This window comes from Schistocerca piceifrons, chromosome 3 (assembly GCF_021461385.2).
Source record: "Schistocerca piceifrons isolate TAMUIC-IGC-003096 chromosome 3, iqSchPice1.1, whole genome shotgun sequence".
NCBI lineage: Eukaryota > Metazoa > Arthropoda > Insecta > Orthoptera > Acrididae > Schistocerca > Schistocerca piceifrons.
Window position 1 is genome coordinate 733466889 of NC_060140.1, and position 20346 is coordinate 733487234.

The 20346-nt window shown below is 42.0% G+C and overlaps 1 protein-coding gene across 1 annotated transcript in view; it reads left to right on the forward strand.

The window, feature by feature from the left end:
- Positions 1-6216: 6216 nt before the first annotated feature.
- LOC124789015 (UDP-glucosyltransferase 2-like) overlaps positions 6217-20346 on the forward strand; it is a 58250-nt gene continuing 44120 nt past the window's right edge. The window contains exons 1-2 of the mRNA XM_047256301.1: positions 6217-6402; positions 20134-20318. Of these exons, the coding sequence (XP_047112257.1) occupies positions 6217-6402; positions 20134-20318 (371 nt within the window). The remainder of the gene's footprint in view (positions 6403-20133; positions 20319-20346) is intronic.

The following is a 20346-nucleotide window of genomic DNA, read 5'->3' on the forward strand; positions in this document are numbered from 1 at the left end:
ACTTCATAAACAATGAACGTCGCTGATAGGCTGGATAATGCGGATAACTGACTGTGCACCACCGCATTATCAAGCCATCAGAGACGTTCATCGTTTGTGAAACCATATTCGGGTGCCACATTCAAATGTGCCCCAGCAGACTCCTTTCAGGAGAAATTGTCTGATGAGGTGATGGAATAAGAAACAGGAGTGGATGGGGATGAGATTGAGGGATTGAGGGTCCAGTATTTGAACCTAAATTGAAAAGAGATTGGGACGCTTCAGGAACAATTAAGACAGAAGGGATGGGCGACAGTCCATCGGATTTTCTAAATTCAATGGGGGAAGTGTAAACGAATCGACTATTCACGTTGGTGTGCAGAATGTGTGACACTGGTAGCATACCATATCAGACTTTCTGGAAAACAATGATCCACGTAACTGCAAAGACTGCAACAGCTGACAAGTGCGAGAGTTAACACACAGTCAGCATAACAGTTGATGTGTTCAAGTTGCTGACAAGAATAATATACAGAGAAACGGAAAAGAAAATTGAGGATATCCCACATGACGATCAGTTTTGCTTTAGGGAAGGTAAAGGCACCAGAGAGGCAGTTCTGACGTTGTATTTGACAACGGAAGCAAGACTGAACGAAAGTCAAGACACGTTCATAGGAAAAAGCTTTCGGAAATGTCAAACGGTGCGATATGTTCGAAATTCTGAGAAAAATGTGGGTAGGCTGACATGAACTTAGGGAGGTTGAAGAGTACAGTTTGGATTCAAGTATCCGTAGGCGACAAGGTAGTGAGACTTTGCTTTAAGATTTCACATACACCCATTATTTTATTGAGTGTCAAATACTTGCGTACGTTGTTGCTTGAAAAACATAACTCCAGAAAAGAACAAGTAATTAGAAATCTTTAAGGCAGAACTGATAATGGTACTCAGAAAATTTCTAATCTAATGAGAAACCGTTAAGACAGTGCAAATAAAATTATTTCAAATTTAAAGGCATGGAAATTCTATAAAAGTTTTGTACACAATTGATAATACCCTACCAAATTTTAAGTTAAAGAGTACGTGGACTTATTAAAATCTTTGCGCAAAATGAGAAAAGAAATAAAAGATCACGAAGCTAATAAGTTGTAAAAATTCATTAAAGCACACCTGACAATTTAACGAAGGCACTGTCCAAAATATTCAGGTATACCTTTAATGATATGGCCACACTAAGATAGAAAACTTATGGACACGACGTTACTGTAATAATCTTTGAGAAAGACGCAGCGGCGGCAGTTGCTCGTGAAGGCGGGGTACCAGGCCCAACCTTCGTAATCAGCCCGCAAGTAAAACATGCCGGTGAGCCACACCCTGCGCTAGAACGCCTTACGATACACAATATACAATTCAACCTCCGTAACAGAAAAAAAAACACAGTAAGCTTGAATGTCATGATAAAGTAATCATATACACCGAAAATCTTCCTGTACCGTGCCTCACAAGAACTGCGACATAAATAACAAAACTGAATTAGTTTTAGTCGCTGTAGGAAAATAAAAGCGCCCAGTTTAATACTCAACCAAATTACTGGTGCAGTAATCGACTTAACGCTCATGAGACTGGCAATCAGTCAGTAGAACAGAACCTTATGGACGAAAGCTGAATGTTTACTTTTCTTATGCGGATTTGAAACTGAGTGACGACCGTGAATCTCACACAAATGTTCTAGACGCAGTCTGCGCAGCGCCAAGTGAACTGGCCGTGTTGACAGTCGAAGTCACTGACTGAGACAACGTTGTCTTTGGAGGGAACAGAAAAATCCGGCAGGTGCTCACCAATTACAGATTCGCACGACGGCGTTACGATCACGATCCTCGGGTTGATGCGGCGATCTCGTGCTGCACCACGCCCTCCCTCTTCCAGACGCAGGTCGTCGTGTTCTGCGGCGTACGGCCTCGTTCATGGCGACAACGGCTCTGGCCTTCCTCGGCTGGTGCCGCCCAAGGTGGGGTGCCCCCAGCTCCCACCGCTCTGGCCCAGCGAGGGTCACGTTCGGCGTCCCCGCCGGCATCCACGCATCAGCAGCGCGCGCTCCGGCCAGTCGGCAGCTGTCAGAATCAACTACTCCCGGATTGCGCACGGCTTAAGGGGGGTAGGATTTGAAACGGGAGAGGCACCACAGGAATTTTATTGTGTACTGTCTATACTTTTACAAATAAATACATAAAACTTTGCAGCATGACCACGAAGGATTCGGGATTCACACTCATAACAGTGGAAGTGCAAAAACATAACAAAGTAAATTTTTCTTTAGATATGAAATTTGATCATTTTTTCACTTACTGTTGGCTGCATTTGTTGCTATAGGTACATTTTTCTTCACAAGTAAGAGAGATTCTTTGACGAATTTTGCACAGCATACAAACCACACTTACAGGTGTATGAAACTCTACAATTTTCCAAATCTATTAAAAACTGTCGTAAAAACTGAGATAATTAACTACAAAATTTCATTTTTTTTCTAAACATAAAGTTTAAAACGTAACAGCGCATTCATTTTTTCATAAATTAAATAGATTATAGAGTTTCAGACACCTGTAAGTATGGTTTGTATGCTGTGCAAAATTCATCGAACAGTCTCTCTTACTTATGAAGGAAAGTGTACCGATAGCAACAAATGCAGCCAATAGTAAGTGAAAAAATGATGAAATTTCACATGTAAAAAAATTATTTTGTTATGTTTTTGAACTTCCGCTGCTATGAGTGTGAATCCTGAATCCTTCCTGGTCATGCTGGCAACGTTTTATGAATTTACTTGTAAAAGTATAGACATTGGAAATTAAAATGTCCTGTGGTGCCTTTCCTGCTCCAAGTCGGCCCGTTTGACGCCCTACCCCTCTTAATAAGTGGGCTCTATATTCCCTTGCGCGCCCTCTCACCACGGCAAGCTGTGCCGAGGGTCTCAGCGATCCTGACGATCGATAAATCAAAAAAGGAACACAGGAAAAGACCGGTAATATATTGCATGTACAAGAACGAAGAGGGAACAGTAAACCTAAATACCAAGAATGCGGTGCTTGGATTAAAAGGTGTGTAAGGCAGGGCTGCAGTCTTTCGCCCCTGCTGTTCAATACATACATCGAAGAAGCAGTGCCGGCCGTGGTGGCCGAGCGGTTCTAGGCGCTCAGTCCGTAACCGCGCGACTGCTCCGGTCGCAGGTTCAATTCCTTCCTCGAGCATGGATGTGTGTGATCTCCTTAGATTAGTTAGGTTTAAGAACTTCTAAGTTCTAGGGGACTGATGACCACAGCTGTTAAGTCACATAGTGCTCAGAGCCATTTGAACCATTTGAATCAGTGACGGAAATAAAATAATTATTCAGCAGTGGGATCAGTATTCAAAGTGAAAGTGAAAGAGAAGAACAATTACAAGATATGTTGAATACAATGGACAGTTTAACGAGTATAGAATACGTACTGAGAGTAAATCAGAGAAACATGAAGATAAAGAGAAGTAGCAGAAATGAAAACAGAGAGCAACTTAACATCAGAATTGGGGATCATTAAGTAAAGATATTGTACATTGAATGGTAGTGAAAGGTGGTTTCTGGGAAATCCAGAGCAGAAAAGAATCGAAGCATTTGAGATATGGTGCTGCAGACTAATGTTGAAAATTAGGTGAACTGATAAGTTAAGTAATGAGGAGCTTCTCCGCAGAATCGTCGAGGAAAGGAATATATGATGAGAAACATTGACGAGAGGAAGGGACAGGATGGCAGGACATCTGTTAAGACATCGGGGAATGGCGCTAGAGAAAGCTTTTGACGGTAAAAACTGTAGATAAAGACAGAGATTGGAACACATTCAGCAAATAATCAAGGATTTATTATTTGGAAAGGTTGGCACTGGAAATGAATTCGTGGCGGTTAGCATCAAACCAGTCACAAGACAGATGACTAAAAAATATTTGCTTCCTTCGTTAGTTAAATTCAATAGCTATTGCGTTATAATAGGCTTTCTAGTAGGCCATGTCTTCTTACCTTATACATTGTACGATGCCTTCACTATTTCATCTCTGAAAGCTGTCCGCTAGACTTCTATTGTGTTCCTTTCCTGTGTGTGCGTCAGTCGTTGCCTTACTTTGAAACTCTCAGCAACCTCTGATTCATTTCATTTATCCAGGTCCCAACTCTTACCGTTACACGCTTTATCCCATTTAATTTGCAAATAATTACAAATAAATTATGATCAGAGTCCACATCTGCCCCTGAGAATATCTTACGTTTCAAAATCTGGTTCAGAAATATCTGTCTTCTATCTGACACGAACGGTGTCTCTAAACTTCTTCCAAATATATGGCCATCTTCCATGACTCTCAAACCGAGTGTTAGGGATGATCGAATTATGCTGTGAGCAAAATTCTACAAGACAGCTTTCTTTTTCATTCCTTCCTTTATTCAATGCAGTCTGGGGTATGTTCAAACGTGATAACTCCTTTATGTCATTATTTCACGTTTGAACATTATAACACTCCCATTTGAAATTTGATTGTAAAAATCATAAACATTCTAGCAGCCTAAACTTCCGCTTTCCTGGCCATGACCTAATGTTTAATGCAGGTTGGTTTTGGCATGGAAGATGTTACAGTGCGTTTTGAATAACAATATTACACTCAAGGAAACGTGTGCTTGATAATCAAGGTCAGTGTAGGTTTGCACCAAGTAAATTAAGACATTCACGGTAATGGCAGAAAGTCACCACCATCATCTTATACATTTACTCACGTCTAATCCCAGCACAGGTCCAACCCTTCACGTTGTTACAACAACGTGCACATGTGGTCACACCTCAATCCATTGGTCAGTGCAGATGACATGAACATGTGTAACTAGCTTTCCATATTTTGTATTCATTATTGGTAAATACAAATACTTTTTGTCAGTAATTGATATAATTAACAACTCAAGAAAATGTAGTGGAGAATTACAAAAGATTAGACAAAGTACTTAGTTTAGGAACAAGCAATAAGAAATATAGAATACGTTTGATAAGTTTCCTCTGACTCCTTTAGTGAATTGTCTCTACAGAATTTTTGTACAAAAAGCTACAATTCATCTTCATAAATCATAAAATGGTCATTCGCGACGTGCGAAACACAAGACCCGTTTATTATTCCACTGTCTACCTCGAATAATATCGTTCCTGCCTATAGTTTTTGGTTTTCAAGATTACATCGCATTACACTAACTAAGATTTACTACTCATTACTGTTGAATCTGAAGGGGAAGTCGTAGTCTTGACAGCCAAGATATAGCACCTGCTTTTAAATTTTGTCTCAAATGGTTCAAATGGCTCTGAGCACTATGGGACTTAACATCTATGGTCATCAGTCCCCTAGAACTTTTAAATTTTGATAGTTAAAATGTGGAATATCCTAGGAGCCTAACCCTTGATCTTTTCGACTGTGACCTTGTAGTTAAGGAGAATTAGTTTTGGCGTGGGACTTGCTGCGAGTTTTGGTTGCTTTACAATATTATACTCAAGAAAATATAAGTTTGACAGTAAGCAAGATCATGGTAATTTTGGACTATGTAAACGAATATGTTCTCACTGAACACACATCACATATCACATTCGTCTAACACGTTTACTCACATCTGAGCTCAACACAGGTGGAACAGATCAAAATATTGTCAAACATTGTTGTACTAAGGTGCACATGTAACCCACACAGTGGTTAGCACAGTTTGCGTGAACATATATAAATGGCACTCCATTTCATTCAGTTTTTGGTAAAAACAAATACAAATTGGTACAATTAACAATTTAATAATGGCGAACCGATGATGACAGGGACAAACTAGCCGATATTAATTCCAATCTACGACCACCTGCCTGGTATCACAACAACAACTTGCTCCTCATTTAGTGACCACAGTCTCATTGGCCTTGCACTCTCAGCACTCGACAGTCGATTCTATGCCTCCTTGTGACCTCTGTGAGCGAATGGTTATCTCTCCGGGGAAATCCCTAAAAACAACGACAAACCTTATTACTTGAGACTGGATTCCATTAGGAAGATTACACATCACGACACATACCGTCTATACCGCTCCCAGTCGACCTGTACGGATTTTTAGCGAATTTCTTATATTTTGTTACGTGAACTTATTACTTTTTTGTCGTTGTTGATGTACGTAGTGCTTTCTTCTCCGCCACCACCGGCAGCTGGCGATTATGAGGACAACGTTACTGCTGACAGCCGTCTGCCTGCTGGCGCTGGGTGACAGGTGTCTGGGGGCCAGGATCCTGGCAGCGGTGCCGACCCCCTCCATCAGCCACCAGCTGCCACTGAGGACGGTGCTGCTGGAATTGGCCAGCCGGGGCCACCAGGTCACCTTCATCACCACCCATCCCCTTCAGGTACGCCAGCCAGCACGCTCCACTTTAATTCTTATTAACATTCAAGACATTCTCAATCGGTGGATGGGAAAACGTCAAATATGCTGTCACAGGATGGTAACAACTCGAATTTGATTAATTTGAGGCGCCCTGGAACAGATCAAGAGATATTCAGCGTGCCTGACTCTGTGATGAACGAAATTCAACTGATAAAGGAATGCTGGCTGTCCATTTGTATTGTATTATATTAGTCATGCAGTTGTTGTTAAAAATGTTTACCTTAACCGAAAATTACCAAATGATCTACTCTGGACAATTTGAAACGTTACGAAACTTGACCAAAGAATGTCATAATTTCAATTATACACTACCGTTAGTAAAACGTGAAACACACAGAACCAATGGTGTGGAACACTTCACGATATGAGCACGTTTATAACAGTGCACGTAGGCTCAACAGCCTCTCTTTTACGTGACTGGACAGATCATTGTTACCCTACGCTCAGTCGGTGTTGAGCCTTCTTACAAAGTAGAAACGTGTAACCAATTGCCACTATGCCTCATCGATATCACAAGGAGGACTATCAATTCGAGAGTGCCATCGATCATGGCAGAATGGTTCATCTCTGAGAGGTGGGCCGGTCGTTCCGTGACACTTAGTCTCGTACAAGGCACGGTTCTTCAACAGTGAGGCGTATATGGAACCAGTGGAGAGAAGCAGTCCACAAGCAGCACCGACGAGATACTGGTCGACAAAGTGTAACCACAGAGCGAGATGACCTCCACCTTGTCCGCTTGACCATAATGCACAGAACAGAACGCAGAGTTGGTGTGACGTTGGAGCATTGCAGTGGGTCTAGACATGTCTTCTGTCTTCTGCAGGCTGTACTGGTGGCATGCATGTAATTTCATCGACTTCCATTGACAAGAGCCATCAACGCTGCAGACAGCAATGGGCATTTGAACGCTGGCTCAGGCGTGCTGAGTGGCAAAATGTAGTGTTTTCAGAAGAGTCCTGCTTCAACGTTTCCTACAGTGATGGCCGCATATGCGTTTGACACCTCCATGGTTTACAGTTGCTTTATATTACGAGGCTACTGCATTTAATTTAACACAAGGCAACTGCATGTTTTACACAGCCATGCACCTTTAACTCCAATTGAACAGGTACGATAACAAATAATGTCTCTATCATAATAAGACTCCAAACCTAATAGAGGCTTATCACTGCCCCTTACAATAGCAATAGTTAACCAACTATTACCAGTTACAACCTCTGTAGCTGTACAAGAAAAATTAATCTTAGCTCCTACAAACGTAATAGGTCCATTTAGTAGCTCCTCTTGAGCTACATTATTAGGAGTAAGACTAAATGTATCCACAGTCTTGTACACAGGCATTCTTGATCTTCTTGTATATCTTCTCCTCCTGTATGGCATGGTTGTGTGCTCAGTGCGGCTGCCTCGAGTCGAATGAGCGTGCAGCTGCCTGTACTGCGGAAATTCCCACTGATAAGCTCTGCCTGACTGGGCGCGGCAGGAAGTCGCGTGCTAAAAATCCAATATGGCGGCCAGAAGCAGATCTTTTCCAGCGGATCGCGCTTAGTTAAAACTATAGCGCGATCCTCCGAGCTCTAGCGGCGGCCGAGCGAAACTCGTTCAAGGTCACCCGCCAATATGGCGGCACACACAGCCATATAGAACAGATTTGATGGCACAATGTCTAGCAGCTCTGATGCCAGCATGTGGTGGTGCTACTCCATATTGAATTTCCACAGTCACATGCATGTACAGGTGTGTAAATTTAGTCATTTGTGTAGTGTCATGTGCCTAATTGGTTTAATAAATTTTATTGTGAACATGTTTCTCGGTGTTTGTGTTTCACTTTCTGCAAACGGTAGTGGTATAGGGAAAAATATTATTAATCATGATGACCAGTTTCATTTGGTAATAAATATCTTCTGATCACTTAATGTAGTTGTTTTGTAGTATTGTGCCACAAACAATGTACACATTCAGGTCTGTTGATGGTAGGGCTGTAAACACCTTAATAATGTGGTAAGCAGCCTGAATGATTTTGCAGATACTGGCAATTACAGTATCGACATTCATATGTCTTCACCTTCTTGCATAAATGGACGGCGTGATTCTTTGTCCGAAAACATTCAATGGCGGAGGCGCTCAGCACATCACCAAACGGTAGTCAATATTTCTCTGTTATACCCCACACCTAACTGCAATGCCTGATAAAGTGATGGTTCAAATGGCTCTGAGCATTAAGGGACTTAACATCGGAGGTCATCAGTCCCCTAGAACTTAGAACCACTGAAACCTAACTAACCTAAGGACATCACACACATCCATTCCCGAGGCAGGATTCGAACCAGCGACCGTAACGGTCGCGCGGTTCCAGACTGAAGCGCCTAGAACCGCTTGGCCACATCCGGCCGACTTCTGATAAAGTGACATACCATTATTTTATTCGTGCCTGTACTCCTCACTGGTACCTGATTCTGACCAGGTCTTTCTATATGAAGTCAATAACGTGTTTAGCAGATGAAAATAAATTTGCCACCAATGTAGCATCATAGAATTCACGGATAGAACTGCAAAAAGAGTTAAAACACTTCCTCATTAAAATATTTCAGAATAACTGAATTTAGTTTCTACAAACTTTGTCTTAAAAAAAAATCTTACATAATTTGCTTATTGATGGCAAGATAACAATTCCGAAACAACGGTTAATTCAGGAGGGAGGTACGGGAAAAGGATGCTAAGATCTCTCAATCTAAAAGGTAAATTTGTCTTGTTGTCTTTGTTGCTGAAATGCCCATCATTAGCAGTGTTTATCATAGTGTATGGTATCCTTTCCTATCAGATACGTTTTACTAGCCAGGCTATACGCCCAGTGAAAACATAGGAGAAACGACGCTTTATGGATTTACAATCAAGTGCCGAACGACTAACTGCTACCGTCTCATTTCAGACGTATCTGGGCCATTTTCCGTAGTGAAAAAGAGGAGCGTGTAATTTCCAGATGGTGGCCGCGGTGGCCGAGAGGTTCTCGGCGCTTCAGTTCGGAACCGTGCGACTGCTACGGTCGCAGGTTCGAATCCTGCTTCGGGCATGGATGTGAGTGATGTCCTCAGGTTAGTTCGGTACAGATGACCTCAGATGTTGAGTCCCATAGCGCTCAGAGCCATTTTAATCTCCACATACACTAGCGACTGGAGATGAAGTTTCGCTTGGTAAGCACTATTGTAATGATGTCATAAGTTTGTTCAACTTCTAAAGTATTTCTCGACCACAGGAACAATTTAAGTGGAGCATGCCTGCCACTATATATCCCCATAACAAGTTTTAAGCGAACTTGTTAACAAAAGATCTAGGTATAGCAACTCGTTTATTACGAAAAACGAGCTATTCTGTCATAATTCACTGAAACAATGCCCAAATTAGCAACAGGAGAGATACTACGTATCGAAAGGCGATAGACGCTGCTTGTCCAACATGTTTGTTGCAAAAAATGTAATAAGACTGAGAGTCTTTAAACTAACGAGAACACACAGCCGAACCAGGACATGCAGCTGTAACACTATACCACGGCACCTAGGCTTTAAGCGCGAACAGGCGTCGGGGGAGCTTTGAACTCCGGACTCCTCGGTCAGTCCAGCAGGTGGCGACAACTGCGTGCCGGCCAGGCAACCAGACGGTGTCCACGGCGACGGTAGAGTTCGTTGATTGGCCGCACCTTCACCTGCATCCGCAGGGTCATTTGTCTGCATGGATCCTTCACCGAGGTAGCTGTTTAGGCCTGCACGCAAGCTTGGCAGAGCAGTTCCAGTGCAGTATGACTAACAGCCACCCTGGACACCATCTTCCAGGACAGCTCCTTCTGAACTCTTAAGTGCGATCGATGACGTGCTAGCTCGAATTTGATATTACTTCTATCGTTCGTTTTCTTCACTGTCAAGACAGGGCCAAGACTACACTGTGCGTCTGTCCTTGCTGGCCTTAGAACTTTTCTAAACTTTCATCGAGGCTCCCGCTGTGAAGTACTGCTGTAACATACTTTCAAACTGTTTAGCAGTCTCCTCACCAGTTATTGGTCGATTGCGTGACCATGTAGCCACAGCCTCACAAAGTAGCGTCCTCAGCCAGGCGAGTTATCAGCTAACCCTGATGGCTCCAGACTTCAGACTGGATCCACCAAGACAGGGACGCACATTGGGTGCCATCGCATGATGGTCCAGCCAGTGTCCGAGAGTTCTGTGGTCAATTCGAGGGTTACATACAGCAGAAATGCCGCGAACTTTATTCTAAGGAGAGTAGGTGTGTAGTCCACCTGGAAAATATTGCAGGTAAAATCCTACGAGAGGGTGGTGGATGGAGACTGGGTTGCAGTAACAACTCGCCATCAAACTCCAGTGGGGGCTCTGGAGCCACCGTATATTTGCTTAACAAGAGTGATAGGGCACAAATCGCAGAATATCTGAGTGACCACCATCAAACGTTCATTTCTGAGGAAGAGGATGTGGAACAAAAATGGAAAAAATTCAGAAACATCGTCCAGTACGCCTTAGATAAGTTCGTACCGACTAAGGTCCAAAGCGAGGGGAAAGATCCACCGTGGTATAACAATCATGTACGAAAGGTACTACGGAAACAAAGAAAGCTTCATCATAGGTTTAAGAGTAGTCGAATCATAGCTGATAAGGAAAAGCTGAACGAAGCGAAAAAGAGCGTAAAGAGAGCAATGAGAGAAGCATTCAACGAATTCGAACATAAAACATTGGCAAACAATCTAAACAAGAACCCTAAAAAGTTTTGGTCATATGTAAAATCGGTAAGCGGATCTAAATCCCCTATTCAGTCACTCGTTGACCACGATGGCACCGAAACAGAGGACGACCGAAGAAAGGCAGAAATACTGAATTCAGTGTTCCGAAACTGTTTCACTGCGGAAAATCGTAACACGGTCCCTGACTTCAGCCGTCGCACGGACGCCAAAATGGAAAATATTGAAATAAACGATATCGGAATTGAAAAACAACTGCTATCACTTAGTAGCGGAAAAACATCCGGACCAGACGAGATACCCTTAAGATTCTACAGTGATTATGCTAAAGAACTTGCCCCCTTTCTATCAGCAATTTATCGTAGATCGCTAGAAGAACGTAAAGTACCTAGCGACTGGAAGAAAGCGCAGGTCGTTCCCATTTTCAAGAAGGGTCATAAATCAGATGCGAATAATTATAGGCCTATTTCGCTTACGTCAATCTGTTGTAGAATAATGGAACATGTTTTGTGTTCTCGTATTATGACGTTCTTAGATAATACAAATCTCCTTCATCATAACCAACACGGATTCCGCAAACAGAGATCATGTGAAACTCAGCTCGCCCTATTTGCCCAAGAAATTCACAGTGCCGTAGACACTGGCGAGCAGATTGATGCCGTATTCCTGGACTTCAGGAAGGCATTTGATACGGTTCCGCACTTACGTTTAGTGAAAAAAATACGAGCTTACGGAATATCGGACCAGGTTTGTGATTGGATTCGGGATTTCCTAGAAGAAAGAACACAACATGTCATTCTTAACGGTTCAAAATCTGCAGATGTAGAGGTAATTTCGGGAGTACCGCAAGGAAGCGTGATAGGACCTTTATTGTTTACAATATACATAAATGACTTAGTTGACAACATCGGTAGCTCCGTGAGGCTATTTGCAGATGACACGGTTGTCTACAAGAAAGTAGCAACATCAGAAGACTCGTACGTACTCCAGGAAGACCTGCAGAGGATTAATGCATGGTGCGACAGCTGGCAGCTTTCCCTAAACGTAGATAAATGTAATATAATGCGCATACATAGGGGCAGAAATCCATTCCAGTACGATTATGCCATAGGTGGTAAATCATTGGAAGCGGTAACGACCGTAAAATACTTAGGAGTTACTATCCGGAGCGATCTGAAGTGGAATGATCACATAAAACAAATAGTGGGAAAAGCAGGCGCCAGGTTGAGATTCATAGGAAGAATTCTAAGAAAATGTGACTCATCGACGAAAGAAGTAGCTTACAAAACGCTTGTTCGTCCGATTCTTGAGTATTGCTCATCAGTATGGGACCCTTACCAGGTTGGATTAATAGAAGAGATAGACATGATCCAGCGAAAAGCAGCGCGATTCGTCATGGGGACATTTAGTCAGCGCGAGAGCGTTACGGAGATGCTGTACAAGCTCCAGTGGCGGACACTTCAAGAAAGGCGTTACGCAATACGGAGAGGTTTATTATCGAAATTACGAGAGAGCACATTCCGGGAAGAGATGGGCAACATATTACTACCGCCCACGTATATCTCGCGTAATGATCACAACGAAAAGATCCGAGAAATTAGAGCAAATACGGAGACTTACAAGCAGTCGTTCTTCCCACGCACAATTCGTGAATGGAACAGGGAAGGGGGGATCAGATAGTGGTACAATAAGTACCCTCCGCCACACACCGTAAGGTGGCTCGCGGAGTACAGATGTAGATGTAGATGAATATACGTCCATCTAAAACTCTTGCAGTAGCGGAATTTCCATCAGATAGCTTACAGACGGAAGAAAGCGTAAGTGTTCATTGAACACTGGTTCTCAGGTGTCTGTGACAAGTTTCAGTGTAATGAGGAAGTGGAAGTCTGGCCCACAATGAGGTAGGTTAGGAGCACTGGCTAGAAAAGATGTACGTTCACGAGGTTGAGTTCTCAGGATAGAGCATAATATTTCCGGGGTTGTAAGGAACTTTTGTCTGCTATAACCAATATTAGGGTTAGATATCGTGCTTGAACTTCAAGAAAAATTGACTTGATTGGCGCATTTGTAGAACTTGGTGGGACGTGGTTCCATCTCGGGGAAATTTCTGACAGACTCTGGTTGCCTCAAGATTCATCCTTAAATCGCTTATACCGCACGAACAGCAACTAAAGAAATATTTCCGCGTTATTGTACAACAAGGTGCGAGAAAACTGCTGTGGGTGACAGTAGAAACTAATTTTACAGTAAATATATTGTGTTTAGTAGATGCGCTACAGGGAAATGACGAATTAGGTAAAGCACATAGAGATATTATATGCAACCAACAGTTACACAAATTGATATCGTTTGTGATAGATACGTTTGGGACCACGTACACGAAAATTTCTAAGGGTCTGTGGTGGAGGCTTATGCGCCTGGCAGAGGTTGAAGTTCCTCGTATTGAGAAAATGTGAGGAACCATGCATATTTAAATTGCAAAAAAAAGAAAACTTAATTAATGTTCATTAGTGATGACCGGTTTCGATAGCTAAAACTGTCATCTTCTGTTTCCCAAAAAATATTTGTGATTACAAATCGTGTTACATTATGAGATTATCTTCGTTATGACGGAGAAAGTAAAACTGTATAGAGATAAAAAAAAATTACACCTTTGTGCAAAAGGGCTTGTTCCCACAGGTAGAACCTCAGTGAGGCGGTAATTCTTACAACACATAATATATAGTAAAAATGTCCATTTTTACACATGTGTATGTTTACATGACAAATGTTGTACATCATGGGTACATCTCAGTCGAAGCATACCTCATTGTTCAGGCAAGACACACCGAAATGCAGATGAGCTGAGACTGAAAGTTAATATTCTACAACTAGTTGATTCCACTGCTACAGAATGGAACAAGGTACAAGCAGCTGACGAAGATTGCAACTATTTGCAGTTAAAGCAACCACAGTTTATTGTGAATGGCAGAGTGATAAGCAAACAAACAATGCACAGATATTGTATTATGGTAGCAGCTACACTGAAAAATGAGGTGTTAGAGCAAGTGCATGAAAATGTATTAGCAGGTCATTGTTATCCTTGAACAGAACATGTAGCTGACAAATATTGGTACGGAACACATAGGTAGCACATAGAACAGTATGTACAGAAATGTGTCCACTACTTGTGAAGAGACGAGTTAGGCCGTCAGTGAATTCACCTGCAGGGACTACCGCAGGGCAGCAAATTATTTTAGGTGATTACTATGGGCATCTTGAACCCATTTCGGCAGACACAGGTGGGGAATTAATTTGTGTTTACCATAACGGATCGCTTTTCGCTCTATGTAGAAATGACAGCCGTTCCGAATCAACAAACCGGAACAGCTGTGGTTCATAATTTGTTTAGTGGTTACTCTAGAGGTGTCGAAATGGACCAAGGTACTAACTTAATGTCAAAACTAATACGGCGATTTTGTCTTCTGTTAATAATTCATAAATTAACAACAAGTTCGTTTCATCCACAGTGAGTACGTATATATAACTTTACAAGGCAGTCTGTGGATGGAAAACGTCACTGCCATTTGCCATAGTGAAACTGAGAGTGGGGGAAACGATGCATCAGTGCAGAATTTTTGCAAAGATTTCGTGGACATTATAACCCCATGGGCAGTCTCTGGACGACAGTCGCGGACGCGACAGCAAAATTCCAAGTTGCTTAAATGTCGTGTTAGAGAATGGGTGATGGGGACGAGCACTTACACCCCGAAAATCAGCCATCTACATAGAACGTATTCGATCTTTTCAGGGTCCACCAGAGGGTTTACTACCGATACCGACGTTGGTCCTAAAAAGGAGGAAAGCAGACAAAGGCTAAGTGACTCGACAATGGAAGGAAGCCACTTCTGCACAACCTGCGCGTACCTCGCCATATACTTTATGTTCCAGAGTTAGCGTGAAACAGAGAAGGTTGAAATTAGTAGGAACCACTAACGGCAGATATGAATCCTATGCGATGCACTCGTATTCAGTAAAATGGGTGAGTTAAGGGAAATTTGAACATATCGGATCTAAGGGAACTCTGTTAGTAATGGATAGGATTATTCACTTGTATGTGGCAGCTGAACGGCTAGGTCGATGGCATAGGAAGCAGGTTACGATATGAATCTCCACGGTGAACCAAAATAGTGCAGGAGAATAGACTTGGGAGCATGCCTACCGGACATCCTTACAACCCATCCATATTTTCAGAGGGGAGGGCCTCCTCGGGTGTACACAGTGCATTAATCAGTTATACCTATCACCACCTGCTATGAGCAAGGGAGTTGGGTCTGGTTTTTCAGCTTTCAATACTACAAGTACTACAAGTAAGGAATATAACCTGCCTGAATGGAATCCACGATTGTACCGTACTTAGCTTCCTCAACAACCTGTTAGCCATGCAGACTGGGCACATTACTACGGCACAATTTTTCCAGCATATTCAACAATAATGCATCATATACTAGCACCGCTTGTGTGACCTATATCCATGATCGGCAGACAGCCGTCCACTTATGCGAAGTCCAGTTGTTGTCAAGCCAGTGGCTCAGCTACAAGGTGTCCTAATACTGCGGGTGTACCAGTCGCCACACACCTTATACTGAAAGGTGTAGAGCACAGCTCTTCAAGCACATTACCTATGAGTGCGATCTACACGCGCTTGCTATTTGCGGCAGAGAGCACGAATATATTTTGCGACCATTGACGGATATTGGCGAATATTACAGATTCTTTCTAGCTTAATAATAATAATAAATGTCTAACGGTCTACACGAAGGGAGGCCCTCGTCACACGACATTATTATTATTAGTGTAGCTTAATAACACAAACGAGCGAGCGCTGTCATGCGTTTGACCACAGCTACGCCGATATTATGTGCTGTCACTCATTTGCACTTAGGCTACGAATGTGCAGTGTGCGCATGCGCAATGGGTTTTGCTTGCCACATGATTTGGGGAACATTTATTCTAATGAGGAATTACGGACACAGATTAAAAATTATTATTCGTTATTCATGAATAACAAAAATATTTACTGTAAATTATATTCATTTACACGAATGAAAACATTTATTCCTGAGCTATGAATAAAAACATTACGAATAACTGATAAACATTAAATCCAGTGACATTTATTGCCACAAATATTCGTTATTTATGAAGCAAATGTACTTTTTGCTGCTTTTAAATAAGTTTTCAAAACAGCTGTTTCTCTCAAACATTTGATCAAAATGCTTATTTCATCTGTGAAGATTTGCCATCTTGACACACTAAATAATATACTTTCTACACACCCAAAGAACATAGAAATGTGTTTTATCTTCTGAAATCTTTATTCCATTACAACGATACAAGACTTCAAATCACTATCGTCTTCAGCAGTAAACGAGAAATCGGTAGTTTTTTTCAAATATTTTCTGGTGATTGCCTCCTACCTCCCAAATTATGTTCCAAGTAAAATTTATCTTTTACGACTTTACGTGATTTGAAACTTATCACTTCATTTCTTCAACATTCGTTTTGGTATTATATTACACTACAGTCTGCTGTTACCCTCCCTTGGTTAAGGACAGCAAGTATTTGTTTCTGAATCATGATTCGGTTCTGCAGCAATGGAGTCAGTTGGTGTAAAAAGGTGAACAAGTCTTCCAATAGTCTCTTGACACTTTCTCGATAAAGAAGTTGGCAGTGCTCTGCAATATTACGAACTCTTTGGATATCAAAAGCAGTGTGTCTTCTGGAGTTTTTCAATCTCAAAGGTCTGTGTAACTGCATACACACATATCGCATCGAAGAACAATTCCATGTTCTAAGGGAAAGCTTACTCAGAGTCAATCCTCAAACATGTTGTAATGACTTTGAAGGTGCAGGAACCTTCCATAAACGTTCTGAGAGATTATAGATTGAAAGTCTGTTGATGTTATTTGTTAGCAATCACTGAGTTCTTGTTTGGTTCACTTATTCTGTAGCACAGCAGACCGGAACAATCTGCGTAACTGAATCAAGGAGACATCCGTATCAGAGAGTGCTATCAATCTGAAGAAGGTATTGAAGATTTGCATATTTTAGGGGATGTAGGGGGAGAGGTATTGACTGGACCAGAAACAACTGAATGGGGCCAAATCGGTAGTGTAATTGGTACTGCCATCCGCCTATAACCATTTTTGTGTTTCATTTGTTACACTGAAAAACCAAGTAAGCTGTGCTCAACGAGAGGGTAGGTTTGAACACACCAGTGCTTTACTGTGCATGGTGGTGTGCCCTTGATTTCCCCCGAATCGACTTTATGCTGCCAGGTATGGGGGACATACTTTTAAACATCTACACCAAACACAGTAGAAATTGACTTGGCATTTTTGTCTTTGTTATAGATGAAAGAAGCGATAAGTAACAGAAATCGTATGGCCCACCGAGGATCCAACCCAAAACCTTTAGTTTTGTAGTGTAGGACAGAAAGCACTGAGGCACCAAAACACGTTTCTGTTCCAGTCATGAATGTGTTATTTGTAAAATAGTAACCACACTCAGTCAAGTGCACAAGAAGTACAAGTGTACAAGAAGTAAACAAAGAAAATACGGTGGCTTTATTCGATGTATAACATGGAAATAATTTATTGGAACATAAATTTGTTTGAATTATATACTTAATCGAAAAACTACACAGAGAGAAATTTATTCGAATAATGTCCATCTCTGCTTACCACTATACCCTGCACTTTCTTCCTCTCTGAGGTCATGTCAACTGTAATGAGTCCGATTAGTTCATTTGCTCAATATACTCACGAGAGCCTACAGCGCAGTTTGACTGAAATTTTTTTGTTATTATAAACAAAGTACACAATACTAATCACTTGAAATGACAGTCAACATACCTACATCTGTTTCATTTGTACTGTCAAAAATTTTTGTCTATGTTAGCGTGACTTTAGCCAGAGACTGAATATGAGCTTCATTTCATCTGCTTTAATTCATGCAAATTTAGACTTCCTTAGCTAAATAAATGACCATCAGTAGTGTGGTGTGCGTACTGTAAGACCTTCGGTACACACACCATCAGATTATTTGACTTGTCACTCTACCGAAGTAGGCGAGTGTCAGCAATATGTCTCGTGGTCTTATCGTGGCGTGTTTATCTTCTGCCGTTAGGTCAGATGATAGAAATGCCACTTGCACGCTTCGAGTAGCAGATTGACGGTGACCAATTTTAAACAGAACTTGATTAATTTTCACACACATTTATTAAAATAATAAAAATCATAGATTTTACGTAACTTGATTCTGGATGCTGTTTACAACTGACAATCTGAAGTTCCTTTGGTCTTGGTACGTTAATCTTATTCTCACATATCTCTGATACTTGACGAAGTGTCTATACATTTCTCTTCATGGCTATGTACAGGAATATGATAATCTTATTAGGCGCAGACTGAAACTTGTTTACAGACTAATGCAGACTGATGCAGACTGACTAATCGGAGGTCTGTACACTCGTTATAATACCTCGCGCGTTCAGGTATCACTGCGCGAGTGTGATCCGCGAGGAGAGAAGGTTCTACGTTAGCAGCAATCTCATTGGCTGCGTTACATATTAATACGCGGATCGGCGGAAGCAGAATTTGGTCCGTCTTTATGGCAGAGCCATCTCGTAGTGGGGAGACGGACGAGCGCTGCGCCTGCTCTGTTGTGCTTAGCGGGGCGCGGTCTAGTGGGAAAGTTGTGTACGCGCTGACTACGCGGAACTATGTACACAACAAGTAGCATGCAAAATTTGATTATCACTTTATGCTTCGCTATACATAATCTTATTCAGCCGCTGTGATAACACTTAGTGACTCTCAGTTCTACTGCATTCAGTTCCTCCTCAGGAAACATAGAAAATAAATAACTAAAACGTAATTCTAATCCTAAACTTATACCAACGTTTGCTGGGCCCTTTAGTGGCTCTACGTTGTGGCTGGGCCACGCAGCTGTTGCCCAGCACTCGGTGAGTGAGCGCCGTGTGGTATCGAGTGAAGCCGCGTGACAGGGAGAGTGGAAACAGCCGGCTGCGTACTTCCCCCACTCGCAGGGGAATTGAGTGACTGGCGAGGAGCGCTTCTCATACGATTGCGCCACGCAGCTTCAGTGCTCCAGTGTAGGGGAAAAAAATGGTGTGTAAGAGAGTGAAAAATTTTGGACTTAGTGTTTCCATGTGGTTTTAGTAGTTCATAGGTTCAACACTAACCTAGAATTGGGAGGACCGAATTTTCCAAATGAGGGGGAATGTTGTGAGATCGGCCTCAGGTAACCAGTGACGGGGTATTCAGGCCAACTACCCGTATAATTCTGCGGCTTTGTGCTGCGTTAGTGCTAGCATACAGTTCTGAAACACGACGTTCCACCATCAGCGGGGTACTAATTTGGTACATGCTGTAACCCACGGATGGGTAGCCAGCGGCCCACGGGCCGGATCCGGCACGAGATTGTTTTCAATCTTCCCGAGTGAAGAAATTAGTAGGAGAGAGGGCAAGGGCGTCTCTTGAGCTGTACTTTATTGCCATGGCATCTCGCAAGGCTTAGCCTGGACTTTCTTCTGTATTTATAAAAGATAAAATCTTTTGAATACCTTCAAACGACGTTACTGCTCCAGGTCGCTGATATCTTCAGACAGCTGAGGCACCTATTTGAATGCACACATTAGACTTTTGTGAATGCCACTAAAGGAGAAAATATCTACACATATTAATAAACGACGTAATGCTGCCATAGTGCAAAGAAATATTAATGTAGCGTATTAAGGGATTAAATTAGGAAGCAAATACAGCGATTAAATTATGTTTATATATCCTATTGGATCATACTGTACACAATATTTTTAGTAAGACTTACTCTCAGGCTATTGCGGACTTTTATTTTGCCTACTAAAATACTACATTTTCTGACTTGTTTCAGGTTCCCACTGCAAACTACTCTGAAATAGACATTTCAGCGAGTAGAAAAGCCTTCACAGAAATCGTTAATTTCAATGAATTCCATGATGCGTCTTCTTCTGTGACGCTTCTAAGATTCATTCTTGGTATGGTGAAATACTGGTGCGAATTTCAGTTTGGTTTGGAGCCAATGATAGAGTTCACAAAGTAAGTTGAACCTAGGTTTGTTTACTGC